Raw genomic sequence first — 25,318 nt, forward strand, 5'->3', positions numbered from 1 at the left:
GATTAATCACTGGTTTGATCATTTAATCATTGCTTTCAGTAATTTTTTAAGCAAAAGCGTTAAAAAAAATGGTTGCTCTTAATGTGATGATTTATTGCTTTTCTTTCTCCAACATGATGATCAGCTGAATATCTTTTGGTTTTGGGCGGTTAGTCAGACAAAAACAGATGTAAGATGTCACTTGGACTGTGGGGAACTTAGTTATTTTTCACTAGGTTGTTTTCTGACATATCCACAAAAAAGCGGTCAGTTAGTCACTAACCAAGTAATCAAGACAACAATCTTGTCTGAGAGACAAAGTGACAAGTGGACCCAGGTCCACTTGGCTTTATTTTAAGGTCACATTTTTCAGGACAATCATTTCTGTTTTTCTAGTGATAAACAGATTTGCAACATTGTTCCAGGGAAACCTTCAGATTCAGTTTAAGACAACAGGAGACAACTGTATTTGTGTGTGTTTGTGTCACTGTGTTTGTTTGGTGTGTTTGATTATTTGCTGTGTGTTTAGTGTTTGCTGTGTGTGTTTATCTAGTGTGTGTGTGTGTGTGTGTGTGTGTGTGTGTGTGTGTGTGTGTGTGTGTGGTAGTCTGACTGGACAGTATTGATGTTACAGCAGTAAAGCAGTAGACAGGCCCTCACAGATTTCATCCGCCATACATTTTTCCATAGACAAGTAAAATGCATATTTTAAAAAAGTGATTCAGCTAGAATCAGGGGAGACCATATAGCATTTCCCTCGGCGGGAGGGGGGGGAGGTTCTATATTAATGTTATGTAGTCTCTTTATTCTAAATACAGTAGCTGAATCGCTTGGTTTGACCAAGTAGAAGTAATTTTTATAAGCATTTTATAAGATGTCTATGTAAAAATGAATGCAGGATGAAATCCCATGGTGCAGATGCCTAATCCGGAAGAGGGCGTGACTTTGGCTCTATAGCTTTTACAGCAGAACTCAGGTCAGTCATCTGTCTTCCTAATGGTCAGTTTCCATTCCAGGATGAGGCCGTCTGACTGGTTGTTGGTTGTGGCCTTGTTGCCGCTGGTCTCCGCCTCTCTGCCGGACATCTGTAGCGCCAAACCGCGCGACCTCCCGCTGGAGCCGCGCTGCATCTACCGTGAGCCCGAGCCTGAGGAGGACCCCGCCGGCCCGACGGCCGCCCCCGAGCCCGTCCCCGAGTCCACCAACCCCCGCGTGTGGGAGCTGTCCAAGGCCAACGGACGCTTCGCGCTCTCGCTCTACAAGCAGCTGGCGGCCGGCAAGCCGCCCGACACCAACATCATCATGTCCCCCATCAGCGTCTCCACTGCCTTCGCCATGACCAAGCTGGGCGCCTGCAATGATACGCTCGCTCAGATCATGCACGTAAGTCACAGGCTGGCTGCTAACAGCTACGCCAGGCAGGGGGTTCCCCACCTTTTTTGGGTTTGTGACCCCACTTTGACGTCACAAAAATTAGGGTCTGGGTCCATCATCCGTGGACCCGTGAAGACCTCTCTAAGTCAAGACACCAGATTGACTACTTCTCTGCTTTCTACTACTTTCCACTTATTCTCTGGTTCCTTTTGTGTGAACAAAAAGTTCCACACTGACACCATGGTGCTGGAGACCGGCCGCTACGGCGACACTGTGCAATGGAAGTTTAATTTGGCCTTAACCAGACCGACCCGCCCGCAAAGGTTTTGTTAACCGTCTCTGCCGCCCTGTAGGTGTTTGAGTTCGACACCATCAAGGAGAAAACATCAGATCAGGTCCATTTCTTCTTCGCCAAGCTCAACTGCCGTCTGTACCGCAAGAAGGACCGCACGACCGAGCTGGTGTCCGCCAACCGGCTGTTTGGGGAAAAGTCGCTGGTCTTCAACGAGACCTACCAGAACATCAGTGAGATTGTGTATGGAGCCAAGCTGCTGCCGCTCAACTTCAAGGTAACCTTCTCATATAAACCGCTCAGCTGTGTGGAGATCAGTCACATTCAGATCCTTTTCAAGTCCAGTTCCAGTGTAGGTTTGTGTGTTTAAAGAATCCAGAACTTCTTGTGTTCTGTTCTTTGTGCCTCAGGAGGACCCAGAGCTGGCCCGGGTCACCATCAACAACTGGATCTCCAACAAGACGGAGAACCGGATCCAGGACACGCTGCCAGTTGGGGCGCTGGACTCCAACACAATCCTGGTGCTGGTCAACACCATCTACTTCAAGGTCCTGACCCAAACCCTATCACCATCTCTACTTCAACATCCTGACCCAACTCTAACCCTAACCCCATCTACTTCAAGGCCCTGACCCAAACCTTAATACCATCTACTTCAAGGTCCTGACAGTCTGGACTTTAGCTCAGCATTTAGTTTGGAGGAGGGGCCTTAAAGCTCCGACCAACAATACTAGAATTTCAACTTCGATATCGATACCCAGAAAATATCGATTCTCAATACCATTTTCGATACCATGGGGAAAAAATTAAGAGGCATTTCTATTTTATTATTAAAACATGAGAAAAATATTTTGAGTTTGTGCAAAATAAACCTAGCTGTAAAAAACAACAATATATATTTTTCAATTATCTTAGTGTGTCTGTATTGGGGGGAGGGGTCCATCTTCCATGTTCAATTTCCTCCAAAGCCTCCCTCAAGCCGCCCCCTGTATGCTCTGAGTGAGCCCAAACACCAGCTCTGTCGCAGGTTATACATTGCAGGTAAAGTTACTGTCATGTACAGTATGTGGCTCTGCTGCTCTAAAGCAGTGGCTCATAGTCAGATTAACTACCGTAAATTCCGGACTATAAGCCGCGGCTTTTTTCCCGTTTTTTGGCCTTTTTTGCCCCCTGCGGCTTATATAACGGTGCGTCTTATCTATGGATTTTTTCCAAAAAAAAAAAAAATCTCTCTTTTTTAGCACTCTTTCTAACTATAAATCCACTTCTGTTTTAATTTCCTCTCTTGCCCTCTTTTAACAACATAACATAACATAACATAACACAACACAGGTAAGCAGAAAGAAAAAGACGAAGCAATCACGCCATGAATGAGGAAATGACTCACCTGCTGGAGGCTGGAGATACACCGCTTGGGCTAAACTTTTACTCCGTGAAACACTATCGATTAAGTCCGACATAGCTCAGAGGTTTTGAGCAGCTTGAAAACAAGTTTGAAAACGTGCAGAAGTCCATCCACTCACTCACTAAAGAAACTAAGGCAACCGTGAACAGAGTTTATAATGCGGAAAAGCGCATCCGCGCACTGGAGGACAAAAACAACACAGTGAGTCCGAAAATGGATAAAATGCAAAATCGAAACCCTGCACACGCAGGTTGATGACTTAATCAGCAGGAGTAAAAGAAATAACATTCGCCTGATCAATGTAAAAGAGGGAGCTGAGATTGGTGACATGGACGCTTTCGTGGCAAAATCCTGTGTTACATCCTGGACCTGAAGGAAGGCGAGAAACCACCAGAGGTGGACAGGGCACACCGGGCGCCTCGGCCACGTCCAGACCCCGGCCTGCCACCGAGGGCCATCTTCATCTGCCTACTCCGCTGGCCCGACCGTCAACTCATCCTCCAGGCTGCGGGGAAGAAGCCCCTCACCTGGGAGGGTACGCGCTTTTTCGTCCGGCAGGACCTCTCCGCGTTGGTGCAACAGAAACGCGCAACATACAACAGCATCATCGAGTCAATGGATATCGCTTTGGCGTACTGTACCCAGCGAGACTCGTCATAACCATTGATGGACAGCGGCGGAACAAGAGCTCAAAGTGAAACTGCCGAATATCTTTTGAGTTGGACTGGTCAATAGTACTGTGAGTAACTAAAATAAAAAAATAAAAAACGGAATTCTCTCTTCTTTAGCACTCTTTCTAACTATAAATCCAGTTCTGTTTTAATTTCCTCTCTTGCCCTCTTTTCACCACACCGCGGACACTGTGTGCACTGTAAAAAAAACAAAAAATACCACAATGTGTGATTTTGTCTGGGGATTAGTGACCTGACTTTTGTTTTGTTGAAATGTTAATAAATGGGAGCTTCCCCAAACAGCCATCTCTTTCCCGACAATCCCCTCTGTGCACGAAGCCTTACATATGGTAATTAAACATCAAAACACCCGCGGCTTATAGACCGGTGCGGCTTATAGAAGAAAAAAATAGTCACCTTTGAAGGTGCGTCTTATAGACCGGTGCGCCTTATAGTCCGGAATTTACGGTATGTTTTGTTGTTCACATTTTTTGGGAGATTTGTAAAACTATACATTTTTGGAATTGTCAGAGCATGTAGAGTCCGAAAACCAATGTTGGCATTTGCACAGACACCTGCATGACCGCCATTTTGGATTTTCAAAATGGCCATTATAAAATACAGATTTTGTGCTACCTCGATTTCCGTCAACCCGGATTTGCACAAAACTTGGCAGAAAGGTCATGGGCCAAGGACGAATTAGCCAAAAGGGGGCATGTCCAATGGGCATGTTCAATCACAAAAAAGGTCTCTTTCAAATGGGTTCACGTAACACCACAAAACGTTGTAGGAAGGTTGGTCATGGGCCAAGTACGAACTGATTAACTTAACTGGCCAAAAGGGGGCATGAGGATGGGGGCAGCCAATCACAAAAAGGCACCTAAATTCCAAACGGATTCAGGACGGATAAGGGCCTCAAAATAGTGACCAGGATTATATAAAGGCAAAAAACAAAGAACTTGTCAGCCTAATTCTGGGGAGAGGGGACAACAGAAATATGGTAAATCTGTCCTTTCATTGTCCCGTATAAAAATGCTTATACAATTTCACTCATATTTCAAGTCCACTCAACAATCACTGACTGACCCAAAGGTGGTGCTGCATCACTGGTGGGGGACAACATGGACACTATTTGCTTCTTAAAGATGAAAACCTGTGTGAACCTGCAGGGCCAGTGGAAGAGGAAGTTCGACAAAGACAACGTCTTCAAGTCAGACTTCTTCGTCAGCCCGAGCCGGAGCTGCCCGGTCTCCATGATGTACCAGGAGGCTAAGTTCAGGTACGGCCACTTCCCGGACGACCAGGTGCAGCTGCTCGAGCTGCCCTACCGCGGCGATGACATCACAATGGTCATCATCCTGCCGGCACAGGACACGCCCCTCTCACAGGTATGTCAGCTGCTGCGGGTCATGTGACTAAAGACACAAAGCACTGCAACTTCACTCGGTATCATCTCTTCACACGGTAATAGACTTGATAAACTGTTTAGATCGGCTCACATTTACTACTAGAGGTCTCGCGCGCTTAATTCCTAGGCTCGGCTGCTGGGTGGCCTCGAGTGACATCACTGATGATGTCATAGACATTGTGACATCATTACTGACCAAAATTGACGCACAAAATGACTGGGGCAAATACTGTATATTGTGGTTTTAGCTGGCTAAATTCTAGCTTGCTTGCTAACACAGATGAATTGCTGTCTAGCTAACATAACTAGCCAACTTGCCATCCAGGTCAGCCGATGTTATCTTGTGCGCATAATGTCAGCTAATTCATCCAGACTCTTGGGGCTGATCAATAATTAGTTGTAGTAAATTAGCCATTTGCAAATTACTTTATTGACTAACGTTATGAAGCAACCAACAACGCCAATGGTGTCACTTTTTTGGCCGTGACTGCAGTTAAAGAAGCTGAAAGTTTTATTAGGATTTTACTTTAGAAACAAGTCTTGCTTTTCTTTTTTTGTGAAGAAAAAACTGGTGGAGTCTACCTTTCTACCTGTTCTTGACTATGGCGATGTGCTATATATGAATGCCACTGCTCAGTGTCTCCACATGCTGGACAGTGTGTATCATGGGGCTCTGAGGTTCATTACAAACTGTGGATCTCTTACTCATCATTGTGCATTGTATTCAAAAGTGAATTGGCCTGCTTTATGTACACGCCGCCTCAGTCATTGGTATGTCTTAATTTACAAAGCCATTATTGGTAAAGTTCCTACCTACCTGTCGTCACTTTTAAGCTTCAAATGTGGGAATTACAATCTTCGTTCTCAGGACACTCTACAATTTTCTGTTCCCAAAGTCCGAACTGAATTGGGGAAGAAAGCTTTTAGGTTCTCTGCACCCACCGCATGGAACAGTCTGCAGTCTGATCTTAAACTTAATAGCTTAGTAAACTTAAATGGTTTTAAGGCTATGGTAAAATCTCTTGAGAACAGGCTGTCTGTATGCAAATGTTTTATTTGATCATTTTAATGTTTTTCAATTGTATGTGTTTGTGTTTGTTTGTTGTAACTTTGTGTTGCTGCTGTTTCTTGGCCAGGTCTCTCTTGTAAAAGAGATCTTTGATCTCAATGGGACAAACCTGGTTAAATAAAGGCTAAATAAAAAAAAGTTACCCGGCCACCAGTGTTAATAGGAATCAGAAATTCTGGTGTGTGTGTGTGTGTGTATGTAGGTGGAAGCAGGCCTGGACCTGGGGAAGCTGACCTCCTGGCTGGAGGCCATGCAGGAGGTCACAGTGTCGGTACAGCTGCCTCGCTTCAGGGTGGAGGACAGCTTCAGCCTGAAGGAGAAGCTCCAGGCCATGGGACTGACCGACCTGTTCGACTCCCAGAGAGCCAGCCTGCCAGGTCAGACCACTGACTGTTTCAAAGATAGATGTCATGACAGCTCCCCAAAAGTGTAGATCTTCCAATGGCTCTCTAGGACCCCGGGGTTCTGTTTGAAGACCTTCCATTTCAAATATTCTGCTCTGTCTGACCCCCCCCCCCCTCCCTGATTCTGACTCCGCCCCCTACTCTCATCTATCCCCCAGCTGCTTAAAAAACTGTCTGCAGGTCACAGGTGGGTCTCACCTGTCTGTCTCTCTGTCTCTCTCAGGGATGCTGGAGGATGATGGAGACGGCCTGCACATCTCTGATGCTTACCATAAAGCCTTCCTAGAGGTTAGTTCACTGTTCAGTTAATGAATGAATTAATTGATTGATTTGGTGAAGCCAATTAAAGGCTTTCTTGACCCTAAAACAAGAGTCATTGCTGCTTATCAACAAGCCAAACACTCCCGACGACAGATTCCCTGCTTTTTCTTCGTCCTCAGTTTTGTTTAACGGCCGTTGGTAAAAAAAAATGTAAAAGGTGCATTAGCTGCACCCACGCTCACTGCTCAAATGACCCAGACCTTCACGTTTACTTATTTTTATTTTAATGTAGGCAGGCATTACAGGTGGTATTTATGAAATCTTGAAAGAGATATAAAATGTACGTTTCTTCATGTTACTGTGGGTGTCGAGGCCTCAGAGCTGTGCAGGCGGAGCAAGTTTCGGACAAGTTTTCTACCCATCATGCAACGGGCCGAGCAAGTCGCTCGCTGGTGGAATCTGCTCATCTCAAACGAGCCTAATGTGTTGCAGGTGAACGAGGAGGGCAGCGAGGCGGCGGCGGCCACGGCGGTCGTGGCGATCGGGCGCTCCATCAAGCTGGACAGAGAGCTGTTCATCGCCAACCGGCCATTCATGCTACTCATCAGAGAGGCTACCATCAACACATTGCTGTTTACTGGACGCCTGGCTGACCCCTGCCAGGGCTGAACACCCACGCACAGACACACGCACGCACACCCTTCCTGTCTGAATGTGGATTTGAGATGATGCTCACCGAAATACCATATTTCCTCTAATAGTGGCCGGTCGACACTTAAAAGCTGTGTCTCTGATAATGGCCGGGTGTGTGGTCGAAGGAAAAAACAACGGTGGACACCGCTAAACTCCTGGTGCCCGTTATATAATGTAACTGTAGTTTGTAGTAAAGTACAAGGGCCACAAGATGGCAGCAGCTACACCTGAATAAAATTCAGGAAATGAAGGGATTATATCCATGGGCTTTTCATTTTATTAGCATAATAACAAAACTGTAACTCTGCAGCTGAGCTAAATAAAGGCCTGGGCCAATATTACAGGAAATACGGTAACCCTGTGGGGCGGATGGTTAGCCTGGGTAAACCCAGCCCCCAGTGACCTGCTCTCAGGCTTACCCTGCTTACGAGTCACAAGTGACCTAGTGACTGAGAGCAGGTCACGTGGGGGCTGGGTTTACCCAGGCTAGCGGATGGTGACTTATATCACTTTGATAATGACTGATAATGACCCAAAACCAAAAATCAACAGAAGAAAGAGGCGGAGCTTCTGAACACTTAAAGTGCTTTATTTCCTTGGAGGAGATCGAGCGAGTCGACCGGAGAGTGATCTAGTGGTCATGGTGAAAGAAACCGCTTCACATTATCTCAATGATTAACTAAGAGTGACCTTTGGCCTTATAACCAACCCCCCCCCCCCCCTACTACCCCGTGCCCCCATCACCACCACCCCTCCCTCCACCCCAGTTTGTTTTAGCAACAGACACATGCAACATAAAAGATCTTCACATAAAACCTCTCAGGCTTGTCTAGTACATGACTTGTTAAGTACCTCTTCTTAAAAAAAAAATGTACAGTATTAAAAGTTAATTTACTAAATTCCATGTTTTCTTTGACGTGTTTTCTGCTTCGATATATTAGGATATATTTTGAGGAATTGACAGTATGAGTAACTCATTAAGTATATATCTAAAATGATTTGATTTAAGTAGGCATGTTGTGGTCAAGGTTACTGGATATTCATAAACGTTTGTTTCACACAAGAGTAAAAAAGTGAAACGCATGGAAGCCCATAAGACGTCCGGCTGAAACTAACAGAATATTGAACTCATTTGGCTGAGAGTAGGGTGAGGTGAGGTGAGGTCGCTCTTCACAGTTGAACTGGACTGAACCGGGTTAGATTAGGCAGTCACTAGGCCAGTGGTTCTCAAACTTTTTCACGTCAAGGACCCTAAACTGACCCAAATTAGACAACGGACCCCCATCTCATAAGACTTTAGCTTTTAGATGTTTTATTACAGAAAGAGTATGAAACCCATGACCAAAACAGTCCTACATTGTCATTGTGTTACTTAGGGATTGAATTATACTGAAAACAACATTATTCTCCTTTTTGCTGGGGAACCCCCTCAAGGACCCCTGGGGGTCCCCGGACCAGGGGACCCCACTTTGAGAACCACTGCCCCAGAGGAGAGAACCACTTGTTTCTCGGACTAGAACAAACTAGATTAGACCATTCTGGATGCGTCTTATCGTTTCCCGCAAACCCAGTTTAGATGAAGCCACGCCCACGTCCATATGACAAAAGCCTTGGCTTTCAAACTGGAAAAACATGGCGGCTCGTTAGTACATTTTCTCTTATATTAGGTAAACGTTTCACTGAAATTACTCGCCGCTTCTGGAAACTCGTATAGGCTACAAACTTTTAAACTAACCGTTGTCACTGTAAAATAAAGACAAAGTCAGCAACTGCATAGCTGATTTCTCTAATCAAATGTTTTCAGAAACACATTTCAGTGAAGTGTTTTCCAATAAGAGGAAGTTTCCAAACGAGCCGCAATGTTTTTCCAGTTTGGAATACAAGGCTTTCGTCATACGAAAGTGGATGTGGCTTCATCTTATCTGGGTTAGAAAAAAGATACATGTGGTCTGGACCAGAGCTATTGAGATAGTAAGAGTTGCATCACCTCGCAATAGTTCCCGGGAAGTAAGGTTCTGGATTAAGCAGCACTGTAGAGTTGCAGCAGAATGGACCGTTTGTGTTGTACTTTGAAACGGTAAAATGTTTAAAGAATCAAATTGTATTATCAGCTTTATTTTATGCATTCAAATGGCCCGCCATGTACTTCCTAGAACTATGCTTGAAGGTCCGGGTAGGTTGATGCTAGAATGGAGCCTATGGAAAGGAGCTACGTGAGTCATGTGACAGTCAAGAATTTTGGACTTCCAGCTCTCTTCAGTAGCTCTGGTCTGGACACAAACAGTAGGGGATAGAACATTTAGTTTTTCTGGACCGGACCGGATCTGATCTCAGACCAGAACACAGCAGCTGTTTCTATCTGGCCAGTTCAGTCCGGTCCAGTTCAGATTAGAGCTGCAAAGATTAATCGTTTAGTTGATCGTCAGAAAATTAATTCACAAATATTTTGATTGATGTTTTTTTGTTAAATGTGAATATTTTCTGGTTTCTCAGCTCCTCTATGACAGTAAACTATCTTTGGGTTGTGGACAAAACAAGACATTTGAGGACGTCATCTTGGACTTTGGGAAACACTGATCCATATTTTTCACCATTTTCTGACATTTTATAGACCCAACAACTAATCGATTAATCGAGAAAATAATTGACAGATTAATCGATAATGAAAATAATCATTAGTTGCTGCCCTAGTTCGGACCGTTCAGTTTGGTTCGGTCCGGTCAGACTCTGGAGGACAGAAAGCTAAAAAAAGAAAAAAAGGCTTCATGTTGTGATAAAATGAGATTTCTCTGTTTCTGCTGCACTGAAAGACTTCAGTCTGTTTCCTTGAGATTCTGTAGGACAAGTGTGTGTCTGAGTTTGTGTGTGTGCCTGAGTGTGTGTGCCTGCGTGTCTGTGTGTAGCACCCAATTTATTTATTTGGATTCACCTTAGCCACTACCAAGGTAGCAACTACTCTTCCATGGGTCCACACAAGTCAACATTACATCATAATACAAAACAATAGAGAGCCAATAATGTAATAATTTCCTGAAAATGTACTTTAGCTTGATCAAAAATCCCAAAAAGACCCAATTCTGTAATCAAATGTCCTGACTGATATTGTATTCTACGGAGCCCCTAAAGTTCTGAAAGGCAATACTTTTATTTTGGATATTAATTTTAACTAAATTATGCACACACTTTAGTTAAATTGTGCGCACACTTTAACTAAAGTGTGCGCACACTTTAATATATTGTGCGCAAATTAATATAAAAATAATTGCCTTTCAGAACTTTAGGGGCTCTGTAATATTCCCATTTTTACGGATAATGTAAAACCTTTCAGGTGGGAAATTATTACGATTGGGTGCTACGTGTGTCTGTGTCTCGGAGTGTGTGTGTGTATGTGTGTGTGTAAATGACAGCAGAAGAGGTGTGTGTTGTGTGTAGCAGTTCAGTGATTCCTGTGTGATCAGCGTGCATCTCACTGCTGCTGCTCGTCTATTTACACCGTGAGCAGCTGAGGTGAGCTGTTAGCCGTTAGCTGTTAGCGTTCTGCTACGAAGAGAAGAGTAAACATCCGGTCAGTGAAAAAAAGTTTCTATACCTGATAGTTCCTGTTTAGCCTGAAGAGTGCGGCCGGTGGGCGGCGTCCGAGCGCCCGGGGGCGTGGCCCACTTCACTTTGCATAAAAACCCACCGGCTCGAGGATCTGATTCACAGCTCTAGAAAAACAGTAACAGCCAGTCCGTGATGTGCTACCCATACATGACGTCACAGAGCACTTTACATTGTTCTCTATGCAAAAAAAAAGTTTAAATATGCGTGTGATATATGTAAATTTATATAGTTTTCATAGTTCAATAAAAAAAATGTCTGTTCCATTCGACCCGCCTCTAAGTGCTGAAGTTGTTTTGGCGTTTCGGAGGCCAACAGGCCATGCCTCCTTGAGGCCAACAGGCCACGCCTCCTTTCCTTTGGTTGCCGGGAAGTCCGACCTGCTCCCGACCCCAAGTAGCTCCCGACCCCTCCTCGTCCCTGCCAAAAATGTCCGAAATGCAGGATGGCAGGGGAAGACTCAGGGTTGCGTTTAGGCATGAGGAGTGATGATTGTTTAAGGGTTAGGGTAAAATATCAGGGTAAGCCAATCAGAGGCAGAGTAGGGAGGAGCGTCATTCCGCTACCATCCTGCATTTAGAAAATTCGCGGCCCGGCAACTAACGTTACATCCATCTGGTCTGACAGGTTTTCTGCCCCTCCTCTTCCTCAGGCTCCTCCTCCTCATTGTCAGAGCTGAAAGTGTCCGAAGTGAAAAACGTGCTTTTATAAAAATAGTCATAGCGAACGGAGACGAGCATCTCGACATGTGACTGAGTGCTTCCTGGCTGTGTGTGCGGCGCTGCTGTGCATGCTGCGAAGCAGCAGCTGTATTGCGTAGTGATGAGAGAGAGGTAACTGAGCTGTAGCTTATCTGAGGCTTGTCCGTCCAAACTGTACGTTCACACAAGGCGAAAGGAGCGCTTTTCTTGCGCAAATTATTCGCTCGAGTTGAAAAATTTGCACTTGAGCAAACAGGCGATGAGGCGAAAATGAAATGAAAATTTCTCGCCTCATTCACATTGCCCAGGGGGAAATCTCATCTACTCATGCGTTTGCATTGACTTTGTATGTAATCTCGTTGCGCGAATTTGCAAAAATCGCCGCGGTGTGAACGCACAGTAACAGGCAACTGTCGTAACAGGCTGCCGGCGAGCAGCGATTCAAATCTACTGGATCCTTAAACTGGTTTACTGCCTCGCTCTGCACCCGGTCAAAATGACCGGGGGCAAAATTGACCGGGGGCCGGATTCACAAAACCCTTAAAAAATAAAAAATCTCAAGTGCCATTTGTTTTCTTAACTTTAGTATTGTCAAAAACAGTTCTTATATATTTCTTACATTTCTTCTCGTCTTCCTAAGAAAAAAACGTAAGAATAAATGCTATTCTTGAATATAATATAATATTTAAACACAATTTAGAAGTATGTTATAGTTGAAAGTCTTCATAGCTTCTACACCTAACATCATTAAGATTAACATTTACTGTAAAGCTTTATTTGGTGTCTGTTGAAAATAAGCAGCAAATTTTACACTTGCATCTTTGCTCTATAGTTGCTCTAAACAGGTTTTTCCCTGTTGTTTAGTAGCCTAGATGAAAGCAGTTTGGGTTGCCTCCTAGCCTCGTCTCCTAGCCTCAATGGCAGTAAGCCTAAAGTTTATTAACCAGAATTAATTCAGGTTCCTATGTTGAGAAGTTCTTAAGTAGGAAAATTAATGAAATGTATAAGAAATGAGACCGTTAATAATAAAATATTGAGGAATTGCACTTACAAGAATTTCATCTCGTCATTTCTTAAGATCTATCTCAAGAACACATTAAGGTGAATCCAGCCCCAGATCAGGAGATGGGGTCGGCTCGTTTTTACGGCCAAATCGACCCGACTCCATTTTCTCTTGGAGTTTTGTTTGTGTTTGAGCGTTTTTTTCCATTCCGTCGTGGCACTTAGAGAGCAGACGGGACCGTGAGCCGACCGCTCCGATTGTCTCAAGGCAAGATAAGGATGATCTGAACTGTCGACAGTGGTGAAACTGGCACCGAGGATTTTGGCAAAGTTTCCACCAGACAGACTGTTGTCCCGCCGACGTTGTGAACCTGTAATATACCGGTAAATACAAAAGTAGAAATCTGTAACATAAGAAAGTAGACAGAGGCAACGGATAACCACTGCGTCCTGTGGTGATGAGGTGGTTTGTGAGGTTGTTGGAGTGTGTGTGGCGTTTCTTCATAGAGCTTAACCTGCTCGGCTTGGTGAGTGAAGGTAGATGCGGTTTAAAGCGGAAAAATCTCCGTCGGGACTCCCGGACTACGCGACGCATTGGGACTCCCAGACGATGTGACACGTTTTCCTAACTGCTTGTTGTGTTGATTGTAGCGGGACCAGATCGCCCGACCGGTTTGTGGTTTTCCCAACAGATTCCATGAAACCACGCCCACTTCTTTATGACGACAGCGCCTTGCAATGTCTCGGATTTCAACTGGAGAAACATGGCAGCTCGTTTGGAAACGTTCTCTCATTTCCAAAACAGTTAAAAAACTGTTGTCCATGTCAAATGGATTCAGCAACTGCATGGCTGATTTCTCGCCTCAAACGTCAGTCCCTCCATGAAATTGCGATTTTGCGATGGCAATAATTAATGCAAATTCAACCGATCTCGGCAATATTTGCGGGGGCTTGCAATTTTTCAAAATTGTTGCGATTTCTCCGCAAAACAGGTTCCTCAGCTTGCTTTTTTTTTGCCAGTTCCTGCAATTTTACATTTTTTAAAAATCACATAAAAGTTTGCAACATCCATTGGAATTTTTGAGAAAAGTTAGGTAGTTAAAATCGCAATTTTTTTCCTCAACTTGCCAATTTGGGCAGTTCCCACAATTTTACCGCAAAAAATACATAAAACTTTAAATGCGTCCTTTTTGAGAAAAGGCGCTGCAAAATAAAGCATTTTGATCACAACAATAAATATGAAAAAGACTCCTGGAGGGACTGAAATGGTTTCACAAACACATTTCGATGAAGCGTTTTCCTAAAATAAGAGAACGTTTCCAAACAAACCGCCATGTCTTTTGAGTTTGAAATCCGAGCGTGGGCGTGGCTTCAGAGCGTGGGCGTGGTTCATCGAAACTGGATTGGGAAAGCGATAGCTGCGGCCCCCCCTCCCCCGGTCAGTCAGGTCCGGTGGTGGAGACAGAAGCTTGGGGCCCTTCTCCGTACTCCCCTCCGCCTCCCCCTCCCCCTGCGCCGCCCCCCTCCCCCTCCTCGCAGCCGGGCGAGGCCTCGTCGGGCTGGCCGCCCCCGCGGGACGAGGGCACGGGGGCGGTGGTGGTTTCAGGCGAGGCGCTGTGGGCCTCCTGCGGCGCCACGCCCGGGTGGTTCTTCCTGAAGTGCTGGTTGAGGATGGCCTGGAAGGAGAGATGAAAAATGATCATAGTAACTAAAATGATCGGTTATCAGTATTATCGCGGTATTGTTAAAATGTGCTGAAAATGCCCTTTTTTTTGCTTTTTAACGATTGAACTGACCCATTGTGGTGTTCAAGTGTTTTAATGCACTTTTTTGTATAGTGCTGATTTAATAGGCTTAGGGCTATCCGAAATGTATCAAATTGATCAAACATATAAGGTTCAGGGGGAGGAGGGGTAGGGCCCGGGCCGGACTAGGGCTTAGATTTGAGACCCGTGCAGAGCTCTAAATGGTGTCCTCCCTACCTGGAAGGGGAAACTCTTGCCACAGACGTGGCAGTGGAAGGGCTTGTTGCCGGTGTGCTTGCGGATGTGGTACTCCAGCTGGTCCTTGCGGGTGTACTTCTTGCCGCAGATGCGGCAGACAAACGGCGTGATGCCCATGTGCAGCCGCATGTGGCGGTCCAGCGAGCCCTTCTGGTTGAAGGACTTGCAGCAGTAGATGCAGGTGAGCCGCGGGTTGTAGCGGAACCAGCGGTCGCCCACCTGCTCCCTCAGGTACTCCTCGTACCCGCCCATGTCGAACGACGACGCGTGCTCCTCACCCTGCAGGACGAGAAGAAGCCCTTTAAAAGGAACACGCCAGCCATATTCCCTATGGTAAGATGAGAAGAAAGACGCCGTTCTCTTCTCTGTGCATGCAGTAGAGAAGAAGTGACGAGGTGGCCCTCCTGCTAGTTAGCTTATAGCACACGGGTTTTCAAAGTCTGAGACTGTGGGCCTCGCCCCCCAACCAAAGCTTTGAAAAAGGAGGCCCGCCTCGCTCAATTCCTGGATGCCTATGGGATCACGATTGTTATTTGACCCCATAGACACTCAACAGTTGAACCCAGATAGCCTGAAATTGCTGTTTGTTTGACTTACTTAAGGTCTGTCTGAAGGCATTCATTTGTTTGTGACTCTGGGAAAACTGTCAACTTCCCCAAAACTACTGAATCTCTGAACTATCTCTTTAACCCAGGGATACTCAACTTGCTTTGCCCGGGGGCCACTTTCGTGAAATGATAGAAGGCCAGGGGCCAGTTAATAAACAAACAATATACATTTTTCTGATTCGGATTGTAGGTTTTTGGGGTGTCAGCCGGAGTTTAGTCTGACAATGTTGTGCACACCGGATAGTTAGTTAGGTTAAGTTAGTACATACATAAGTGCCTGGGTAGCAAGCAGACGGCGGTATTTGACAATTTAGCAGCTAAATCATAGATTATTGAAAGATATTCCATATTCCAGACTGAAATGCTATAACAGAAGTGGAGTATTGACCAGAATGACATGAACATTTGGACACTTATTCAGCGGGTATCTTGCATGTTGCGTTCAGGTGCACTGTAATTTTTTTATTTTTATTGTTTTGCAATTCCATCGCGGGCCACACAGGGGGCGCCCTGTTGAGTATCCAGTATCCAGCCAGTTGATTATCACTGCTTTAACCCAATCAAAAACATTTACATTACTAGTATGAACCTGTTTAGCCAGCTCCTTTTAGAACTGAATCTACTTTATTGGAACAATAATTAACTTTACAGGAGGGGTCAACAATCAGCCAAACAGCATTATTTTTATTTACTTGCCTACCTAGGACATAACACTTTTGCGTTCTAGCAACGCAGTCCCACATAGGCAGACCTAACTCCACACACCGATTTAGTGTTGTGCCAGCGCTGGAGAAAGTAATGCAATAACTTGACGTTACTTGGATTAGTAACAGTAATAGAATTACTTTTTGGGAATTGTAATCTCTTACATTACAGGTTACTCGGAGAGTAATACAATTACAGTAATGCGTTACTTTACTTTACTGCCCAACACTGCTGCTAACAGCTAACAGTTGTTGCCTGAACTTCTGTTGACCTGGGAGCTGGGCTGCCCTGCGGCATGCTGGGTAGTGTAGTTTGTGTACCTGGGAGCTGGGCTGCCGCGGGTCGTCTATCCGGCCGGGAGATTCGCTCTTCGCTCTCTGACGCTCCCCCACCACGACCACACTGCCGGTCGGACTGAACCTGCACACACACACATATACACACACACACACACACACTGTCAGCCTAGGGGTGGGCGATATGGCCCTAAAATAAACAATATTTCAGGGTATTTCTTGATATAATTTTTTTTTCATATACAAAATACACGCTTTTACATGAGAACCATAAATAATAAATGTACAACGAATAACAATAGAGCATAGAAAGAGTAATATTTGACACAAATCAATAAACAAACAGTAACAAAACCTCAACTGTCCGTCTCTCCTCACCTGTCCATCTCCCCTCACCTGTCCGTCTCTCTTCGCTTGGCTGTCTCTCCTCACATCCTGTCTGTCTCTCCTCACCTGTCTGTCTCTCCTCACATCCTGCCTGTCTCTCCTCACCTGTCTGTCTCTCCTCACCTGTCTGTCTCTCCTCACCTGTCTGTCTCTCCTCACCTGTCTGTCTCTCCTCACCTGCCTGTCTCTCCTCACCTGTCCATCTCTCCTCACCTGTCCGTCTCGCTGAAGCTGCTGGACGGCTGCACGCTGTGGGCGGTGGCGTGCGGTGTGGGCGTGACCGGCTGCCTCGGCGCGCAGCGTCCCGACGTGTCGATCATCACAGTCGCGCCGTCCTCGGCCCCGCTCCCCTCCTCCTGGTGCTCGGCCCCAATCCACTCCTCCATCCGCTCCGTCTTGATGCGGACTCCGGCTCCGGGGAGTCCGGGTCCGGGCTCTTCGTCCTCGGGGCTGGTCCGGTCCGTCTCCACGTACCACTGCCCGGCCCGGTTGATGCGGAGGATGGGTTCCTTACGGGCCCCGCCCCCCTCCCCCACGGCGCCGGCCGGGCTCAGTGGCTCCTCGCCGGGGCTGCCGGCAGTGCTGTGTAGAGAAGACAAAAACGGTACTCAAGTAAAAGTACAGTTACTTTATAACAGTGGCTCCCAAAGTGGGGTATATATATAGGGCAGAGATATGAATCATTTTAGTCCATGGAGCTCATTGACAATAGGCATGGGTCGATTTACCGGTTTTACCGGTTCGGTTCGGTGTACGAGCCCAAACCGGTTTGATCACGTGCGGTTTGCCAGTCCATTCTGATTGCACTATTGTTCGTATTAGCCTCTTCTCAAGTTGCACTAGTAGGCAAAAGTCTTATTTTGTTTATTATGTTGATGTTTGAAGAAAAGTTAAGCTGAATAGTTATGAGAAATAAATACAGGGTGTGTTTGTTACACAGGTGTCCTGCTTCTTTTTATTCAGTATCATTGCTGGTTGACAATACCAGCTTAGAGGTGTATTATCGCTATCAGGTGGACTGAAGTTGCACTACAGACAGTCTTTTTTTTTTATTACAAAAAAAATCGGTATACCGGTTCGATGCGGTTTAGACGGCAATATCCAACCGGGTTTAAAATTTTCAAACCAACCCAGCCCTAATTGACAAAGAAAAGCAATGCTTAATAACCTATACATAACAACACCTCCACATTTCCCTGAGTCTTTTAATAACAAATGTACTTGAGTAAGAGTAAAAAGTATTCTGTAAAAAAAATACTCAATACAATACAAAATATTCAAGTACATGTAACTGAGTAAAATGTACTGGAGTACTACCCACCTCTGGCTGCCAGCCTCAGGCTCCGCCCCCCGCGGGCCGAGGGGGCGTGGCGCGCCGCAGTGCCGGGCCCCTCCCCGAGCCACGCCCTCTAGGGCCCCGCCCCCCCGGAGTCCACGCCCCTCCTCCTCGCCCTCCTCGTCCATGTCGGCCAGGCTGATCTTCAGGTGGATGCCCTACAGAGGGGCGGTCAAGAAATCAATATTATTATAGCCCTACCTCCAGGATCTGATGTTTGTACAGATGTTAGCTGTCTCATCCAGCCTAGTCTCGCTAGCCAGCCTCTCTTCCTTTCTGTCAGAGAGTCTGGCACTGTGGAAACAGGCAACAGGGATCAGCCCGCCCCTGCTCTAAAGCTGCTCTCCCATTCCAGCGGCTGTTTCGGTGGCAGCAGGATATCCGCTCCCTTGCTTGCAAGCTCTGTTTACGCTCTGTTCATTGGCTCCGACCATGTCAATCAAAGCGGCTTCCGCTCCCATGTGTGTCGCTAAGCACCGCCCAAGACGAGGCTGATTGGTTAACCCAAACAGAGCATTTTTTTCGCAATCCCACAATGGAAACCTGCGACGCCAGACTCTCTGACAGAAAGGAAGAGAGGCTGGCTAGCGAGACTACATCCAGCCCTACCTCCAGGATCTGATGTTTGTACAGATGTTACCTGTCTCATCCAGCCCTACCTCCAGGATCTGATGTTTGTACAGATATTAGCTGTCTCATCCAGCCCTACCTCCAGGATCTGATGTTTGTACAGATATTAGCGGTCTCATCCAGCCCTACCTCCAGGATCTGCGTGCAGCGGTCGATGATATGCTGCATCTGCAGGAAGCTGGCGGCGGTCAGGTAGCTGATGATGTCTTGGAGTTGCAGGCAGAGGCGGCCCGTGTAGCAGAAGCCCAGCAGCTGCTCGAACACAGCCGGCGAGCGGATCACCGTCAGCGACACGGTGCTCATGGAGCCCAGCGACATGTGGTCTCTGAAGTACGGCGAGCTGGCCGCTAGCACCACCTTGTGGGCGCGGAAGCTGCGGCCCTGAACGTTCACCACGATGTCGCACAGCCGGCCCTGCACAGAGAGATATAAACGGTATGAACATTTCATATCACGATCGTAGTGACCAAAGTCATCACGGTTATCAGTATTATGGCGGTATTGTTAAAATGTGCTGAAAATGTTCGAAAAGTACTGAGATGCTCACTGAGATAATTTGATTTCACCAAGTTTTATATTGAAAACAGACCAGCCTGCGTGTGGAAGACTGTTGCTAACTTTGGTTGATGATGGACAGTATTTACCGTATTTTTCAAAGTGCTGTGTAATCACCGTAACACGGTTTTAATAATTCAAAATTTTAAACGGTAATACTAACGGTCAGTTAATTGTTTCATCCCTACCTGCACGCGCAGCGTGTTCAGCTGCACCAGAACCGAGTTACTGAAGTCTGGGATGTCGAGCTGAATGCTGCCTGACCGCTCCATGCTGCAGACCTGGAACACAAGATACACATCAGACCACATCAGATCACATCAGGACTAGGGATGTGCACGACTAGTCGGTTAAATGTTTAAAGTCGAGCTGAACCCAAAAATGACTTTTCTTTTCTTTTAGTTCAAATACCTGGGTATGCAGTGCACCTATTTAATAATGTATGCAAAAAAATCACTAAAATATAATTTATTTCGTTTTTCACACTTTTTCACACACAAAGTTCATTTTTCAAGATTTCATTGATAACAACAATCTACAGTTTGCTGACGTCACCTAGTAGCCTACTATCAAATTTCTACCCCATTTCAACCAATCATATCACGACATGCAGCTGTCAATCAAATCTTCATTTCAGGATAATTTTCTCTTCCAAATGAAGTAGAAAATGGCGCCTAGTGCCTGTCATCTGGCTACCTGATGACATCAGAGTCGAGCAATTGCATGACATAATTTACAGTTGAGTGACCTCACTTCACACGCTTTTTTTTACACGAGATGGATTTTCTGTCATTGGGCCAGGTTTCAGTTCTCTGCGATGTACCAACTCACGGGAATTTGCGTCGCGGCAGAAAAACAGGCAAGGGTGATGGTGATGTCACAATGCCCTGATGTCATCAGTGATGCAAAGTTGGGCAAATGTGTGCTGCACATGGAGCAGGCAAGGCCGCGCAGCGGCCGAGCTGCATAATTTATCCAAGCCCACGAAGCGGGGCGAGTCTAGGGATCGAGCGCGCGTATCGTATCGCACAAGATTTCTAGTGTTGTATATAAATACAATAGCCTACATTATTATGACGGCCCATGCTGTATAAATACAAGTCTACACATTATTATGATTGACCATCATCATCATCCATCATCTAGTCTCGCTGGCCAGCTCCCCTCCCTTCCGTGAGAGGAGTCTGTCTGCACAGAAACAGGCTACTGGGATAAGCCCTCCCCTGCTCTACAGCTGCTCTCCCATTGGAGCGACCGTTTCAGTCGCTGCCGGATGTCCGCAGCCGGCTTATTACAAACTCTGTCATTGGCTCCGACCATGTCAATCAAAGCGGCTTCCGCTCCCTCCTCCCTGTGTGTCGCTGTAAATAGTGCCCTGCCGCCTCAGTGAAAACAACAACGCTAACTAGCTAGCAAGCTAACGGCAGAAACCTACACGCTAACTCGTTGCTACATGCTGAAAATGGCAAGTCGGATTGTTGGAAAACTATTTTCCAAGGGCACTGCCGCCCATCGCAATTCCACAATGGAGACCTGCGGCGCCAGACTCCTCTCACGGAAGGGAGGGGAGGCTGGCCAGCGAGACTAATCATCATCTATCTATCTATGCAGGGCCAGCTCAGCGAGCTGCAGGGTGTGCGAGGACGCGCAGCGGGCGTGCCTAGGAATTGAGCACGCGTAATAGTAGGCCTACATAAAATTGCCAAAGTGGCATCTGTCTGTCTTTCTGTCTGTGATTTTGGTCCCGCATTGTCAAGTCAAGTCAAGTTTATTTATATTTTTTTGTATTTGTCATTGTGAGATTTGCGATGATTTTGGTCAGTAATGATGTCACTGATGATGTCACAATGTCTATGAAATCATCAGTGATGTCACTCGAGCACTCGATGATGGCAAGCCTAGAAATCGAGCGAGCGTAGCACGGTTGATTTCTAGTGCTGTATAAATACAATACTGCTGTATATAAATACATTAGCCTACTGATCCTGTTGTATAAATACAATAGCCTACATTATTATGACTGACCCTGCTGTATAAATACAATAGCCTACATTATTATGACTGAGCCTTTAAGGAGGGCGGATAGGTTATCATTTGTAACGGGAAGGTGGATGAGAGGAACAACACTTTGTTTACAATGCTGCCAGGGGATAGCCTACACTTCCTACTTGTGCATGCCCCGGGTCAGGTCCAGGTGAGAGGGGTGCCTCTCACCTGGACCTGTGCACGCGCCGGGTCAGGTCCAGGTGTGACGACGTCACTCACCTGAGGGGAAAACAGCTCGCGCTCTATGTCGGGGTGTAGCTGCTGCAGCTCGCGCAAGGCTAGCTGCTGCTCATCGTTAGCACACTCTCACACACACACACACACACACACACACACACACACACACACACACACACACACACACACACACACACACACACACACACACACACACACACACACACACACACACACACACACACACACACACACACACACACACACACACACACACAGTCACTCACTCACTCACTCACTCACACTCACACATACTCATACACGCACACACACACACACTCTGACACGCACGCACACACACACGCAGCAGCAGCAGCAGCAGCAGCAGGTCTGACGGGCGCGCTCCGGCCCGGGCACGCGCAGGTCGCGGGTTCAACCTCGCCGGGCACGAGCCTCTGAGCCAGGCAGCTGAGCGCGTGATCCCGCCGGGAGGGAAAGTTCAGTCCGCGAGCCGCTCATCTTCCTCCTCACAGCCAGGGCCCAGGCTGTGACGTCACAGGAAGAGACGTGACGTGACGCGGGGCATGCTGGGAAGTGGAGGAGCCTAACAGCGGGTTAAAGACTACATTTCCCGAGATGCATCACGCAGAGCACGTCGTGACGGTAACGGCACTAGGTAACGGTGGCGGGGCTTTGTAGTTTGGAAAGAGGAACTTGTCCGCAAATGTCTCTCTCTCTCTCTCTCTCTCTCTCTCTCTCTCTCTCTCTCTCTCTCTCTATCTCTTTCTCTCTCTCTCTCTCTCTCTCTCTCTCTCTCTCTCTCTCCGCAAATGTCTCTCTCTCTCCCTCTCCCTCTCTCTCCCTCTCTCTCTCTTTAAATGAGAAAACTTGATTATTCCCATTGTCTCCACAAAGGAGGTGATGTTTTCGGTGTCGTTTGTCTGACCGTTTGTCTGTTAGCAGGAGGATTAGGGCAAACTGGGCCGATTTTCATGAAACTTGGTGGATACATAACAAAACAAAACATAAAAAATGTAAGTGCGGCTAATATGTTCTAATGTTACAGTTAGTGGAAAAGGGTGAGTTTTCATGCACATCTTGTTCCCTCAGACAGCAATCGCAAACCATAACTTCATAGTCATGTCATTCACGAGTCTCGCATTGGAGGCAATTTGATTTTGGCAGGGCACAGCGCAAGTTGTAGCTCAAACATGCAGACGAGTGGACAGGTAGGCAAAGTGTTCTCCATATCCGAAGGTTATGGATAAGTTGACCGCCATTTATTGTCTGTTACCATTCAAAGTAGGCTAGCTTAATAAGCACTAGTTAGCTAATAGCTTACTAATAGGTATAGCTTAATAATAGCTTATTAAGATACTTGTACTATCTGTTGTTATTCATTTTCTTTGTGCAAATAAACAAAAATAAATAAACAATACACACTTACTCTGGAGATGATGTACCACTTGTGCTCTTCTCCCTACTTATACTCCCACCACTTATAAAGCCTCAGCCAGGCCGTAATGCAACAAGGATGCCAACTGCCATAAAACACCCCAGAAGAAGGATTTATTACATCACTGATGACATCACAATTGCTCAAGAGACATCACTGATGACATCACTGATACATGACAATCGTGACATCACAATCATGGCACACACGCCGCCCGCCCACTTATGTTTCCTGTTAGGACCACCGCAAGGCATCAATGTCTGCCAGAAAGCCATTAGAAGAAAACGAAGAAGACTTTCAGGAAAGACCAACAGAAGAGGAGAGTGGATCGGGTTTTACAGAATGTAGGGAAACAGTGGATGGATAAATTCAGAAGGAGGCGGTAATGCAACAAAGGATGCCAACTGCCATAAAACACCACAGAGGAAGAAGACCTTCAGGATTCATTTGCCCAAGATCTTCATGCTGCAGATGCCATCTATCTGTACCAAAAAACAAATACCTCAGACCTTTGCTGAAGAACATGGTTGTCCAAAGAAAAAGAGCAGACAGCTATTTAGAACAGAATGATGATGAGCAAATTGCTCTTGGAGACCTAACTGTGAAAATTGAACAATACCTTGAAGTGGTGACCAAATAATCATTACAGAAATCAATGGCAAACCAGAAGTGTATATTGAAGCCGAAGGCCTCAAATATTTTGAGTGCATTTTTGCATGCATCTAAGAAGGACAATAGTGATGTTGATGAAGAAAAAGTGTGTCTTGTGAAAACTGCTGCCAGACTGGTAAAGACTGAGATAAAAGATATCAAGATTCCCAGAGATGCATATCCCTCAAAATATATCATCTGCCAAAGGAAACATGGAAGCCCTTCAGCTTATCCTCAAAGAACTGTTTGCTGGCAAGAACTGTGAATTAAACATAGCTGCAATAGGACAGGCCATGCGGGCAGCAAGGGCAAGGGTTCTCATCATGCCAATCATCACGTTGATTTTGCGCTTATGACTAGGGATGTCCGATATTATCGGCCTACCGATATTATCGGCCGATATTAGCATAAAAAAATCGATATCGGAAAATATCGGTATCGGTTTTCATGCCGATTTTTTTTTTTTTTTTTTTTTAATACAGGGGGAGTCTCACTGAGAGCAATGCTCTCTTTTTCAGGAGTGCCCTGTTCACATTCACACACACATTCATACCTGGAAGCTGACCAGTACAACCACAGTCTGATCTGTTGGCCACTGAGCAGCTCCACTGGAGCGGTTGGGGTTAAGGGCCTTGCTCAAGGGCACCTCAGTGGTGGTAATGAGGGAGGGGCAAGCGCTGCCTTTTCACTTTCCCCACCCAGATTTATCCTGCCGGTCCCGGGGATTGAACCGACAACCTTCTGGTCACAAGCTCGCTTCTCTAACACTTACAACTTTAACACAACATGCATATTATATATTAAACTCTTCAGCTACATTAAGCTACATTATGTAACTTGTTACGTGAAATTTTGGTGGAAAAAAAGCCAGCTTATATCGGTATCGGTTGATATCGGTTGATATCGGTATCGGAAATTAAGAGTTGGACATTATCGGATATCGGTAAAAAAGCCAATATCGAACATCCCTACTTATGACATCACTGAAGATGTCACAACTGCTTTTATGACATCACTGATGACATCACAACCTCTTATGACATCACTGATGATGTCACAATTTATGACATTACTGATGAGATCATCACTGATGAGATCATCACTGAGACTGTGTGTGTGTGTGTGTGTGTGTGTGTGTGTGTGTGTGTGTGTGTGTGTGTGTGAGTGAGTGGATTTATGACATCACTGATGATGTCATCAGTGGGACAGACAGATAAACAGACAAACAAACAGCCCTAGCTCCCTTACATAATAGATGTGCTCATTTTTTATGTATTTCCAGACACTTTTAGAGACACTGTGAGGGAATAAATTCATTACCGGAACACATTATTAATTGGAAATATGAAACAACAAACTTTTTTTTTCAATGGCAAGCACTTCAATATGCTCAAGGGTAGTGGGTATCACCCAAAATGTGTATGATTAACAAATACGAAGTTGTAGCTAACATTGTGAGAAATGCCATGTTGTATTATGACTTACATGAGAAAATAAAAATCTGTTCTACTTAGAGACTCAACAACCATTTCTGTGGATTCCTTGCCCCCAAAATTGTGGAAATAGATAACAAATTTGTAATTCTAGGTCTAGTTGGAGTCAAGATATG

The 25,318-nt window shown here is 45.8% G+C and overlaps 2 protein-coding genes across 2 annotated transcripts; one reads left to right on the forward strand and one right to left on the reverse strand.

Moving 5' to 3' along the window:
• Window positions 1-996: 996 nt before the first annotated feature.
• Window positions 997-7,563, forward strand: serpinc1 (serpin peptidase inhibitor, clade C (antithrombin), member 1; the record flags this gene model as incomplete). The annotated part of the gene is made up of 7 exons (XM_083648445.1): window positions 997-1,362; window positions 1,707-1,922; window positions 2,056-2,193; window positions 4,891-5,109; window positions 6,401-6,575; window positions 6,826-6,890; window positions 7,356-7,563. The coding sequence occupies 7 exons, from the start codon at window positions 997-999 to the stop codon at window positions 7,530-7,532; spliced, it is 1,356 nt and encodes a 451-aa protein (XP_083504571.1). The 3' UTR covers window positions 7,533-7,563.
• A 6,735-nt stretch (window positions 7,564-14,298) lies between these two features.
• Window positions 14,299-21,725, reverse strand: zbtb37 (zinc finger and BTB domain containing 37; the record flags this gene model as incomplete). Its single annotated transcript, XM_083647357.1, has 8 exons — window positions 21,645-21,725; window positions 19,568-19,660; window positions 18,954-19,238; window positions 18,180-18,352; window positions 17,072-17,440; window positions 16,496-16,595; window positions 14,842-15,141; window positions 14,299-14,535 (listed from the first exon to the last, which is right to left on the reverse strand). The coding sequence occupies exons 2-8, from the start codon at window positions 19,649-19,651 to the stop codon at window positions 14,299-14,301; spliced, it is 1,548 nt and encodes a 515-aa protein (XP_083503483.1). The 5' UTR covers window positions 19,652-19,660; window positions 21,645-21,725.
• Window positions 21,726-25,318: the final 3,593 nt, after the last annotated feature.

This window comes from Poromitra crassiceps (assembly GCF_964638095.1).
Source record: "Poromitra crassiceps genome assembly, chromosome: 12".
In the NCBI taxonomy this organism is placed as follows: domain Eukaryota; kingdom Metazoa; phylum Chordata; class Actinopteri; order Beryciformes; family Melamphaidae; genus Poromitra; species Poromitra crassiceps.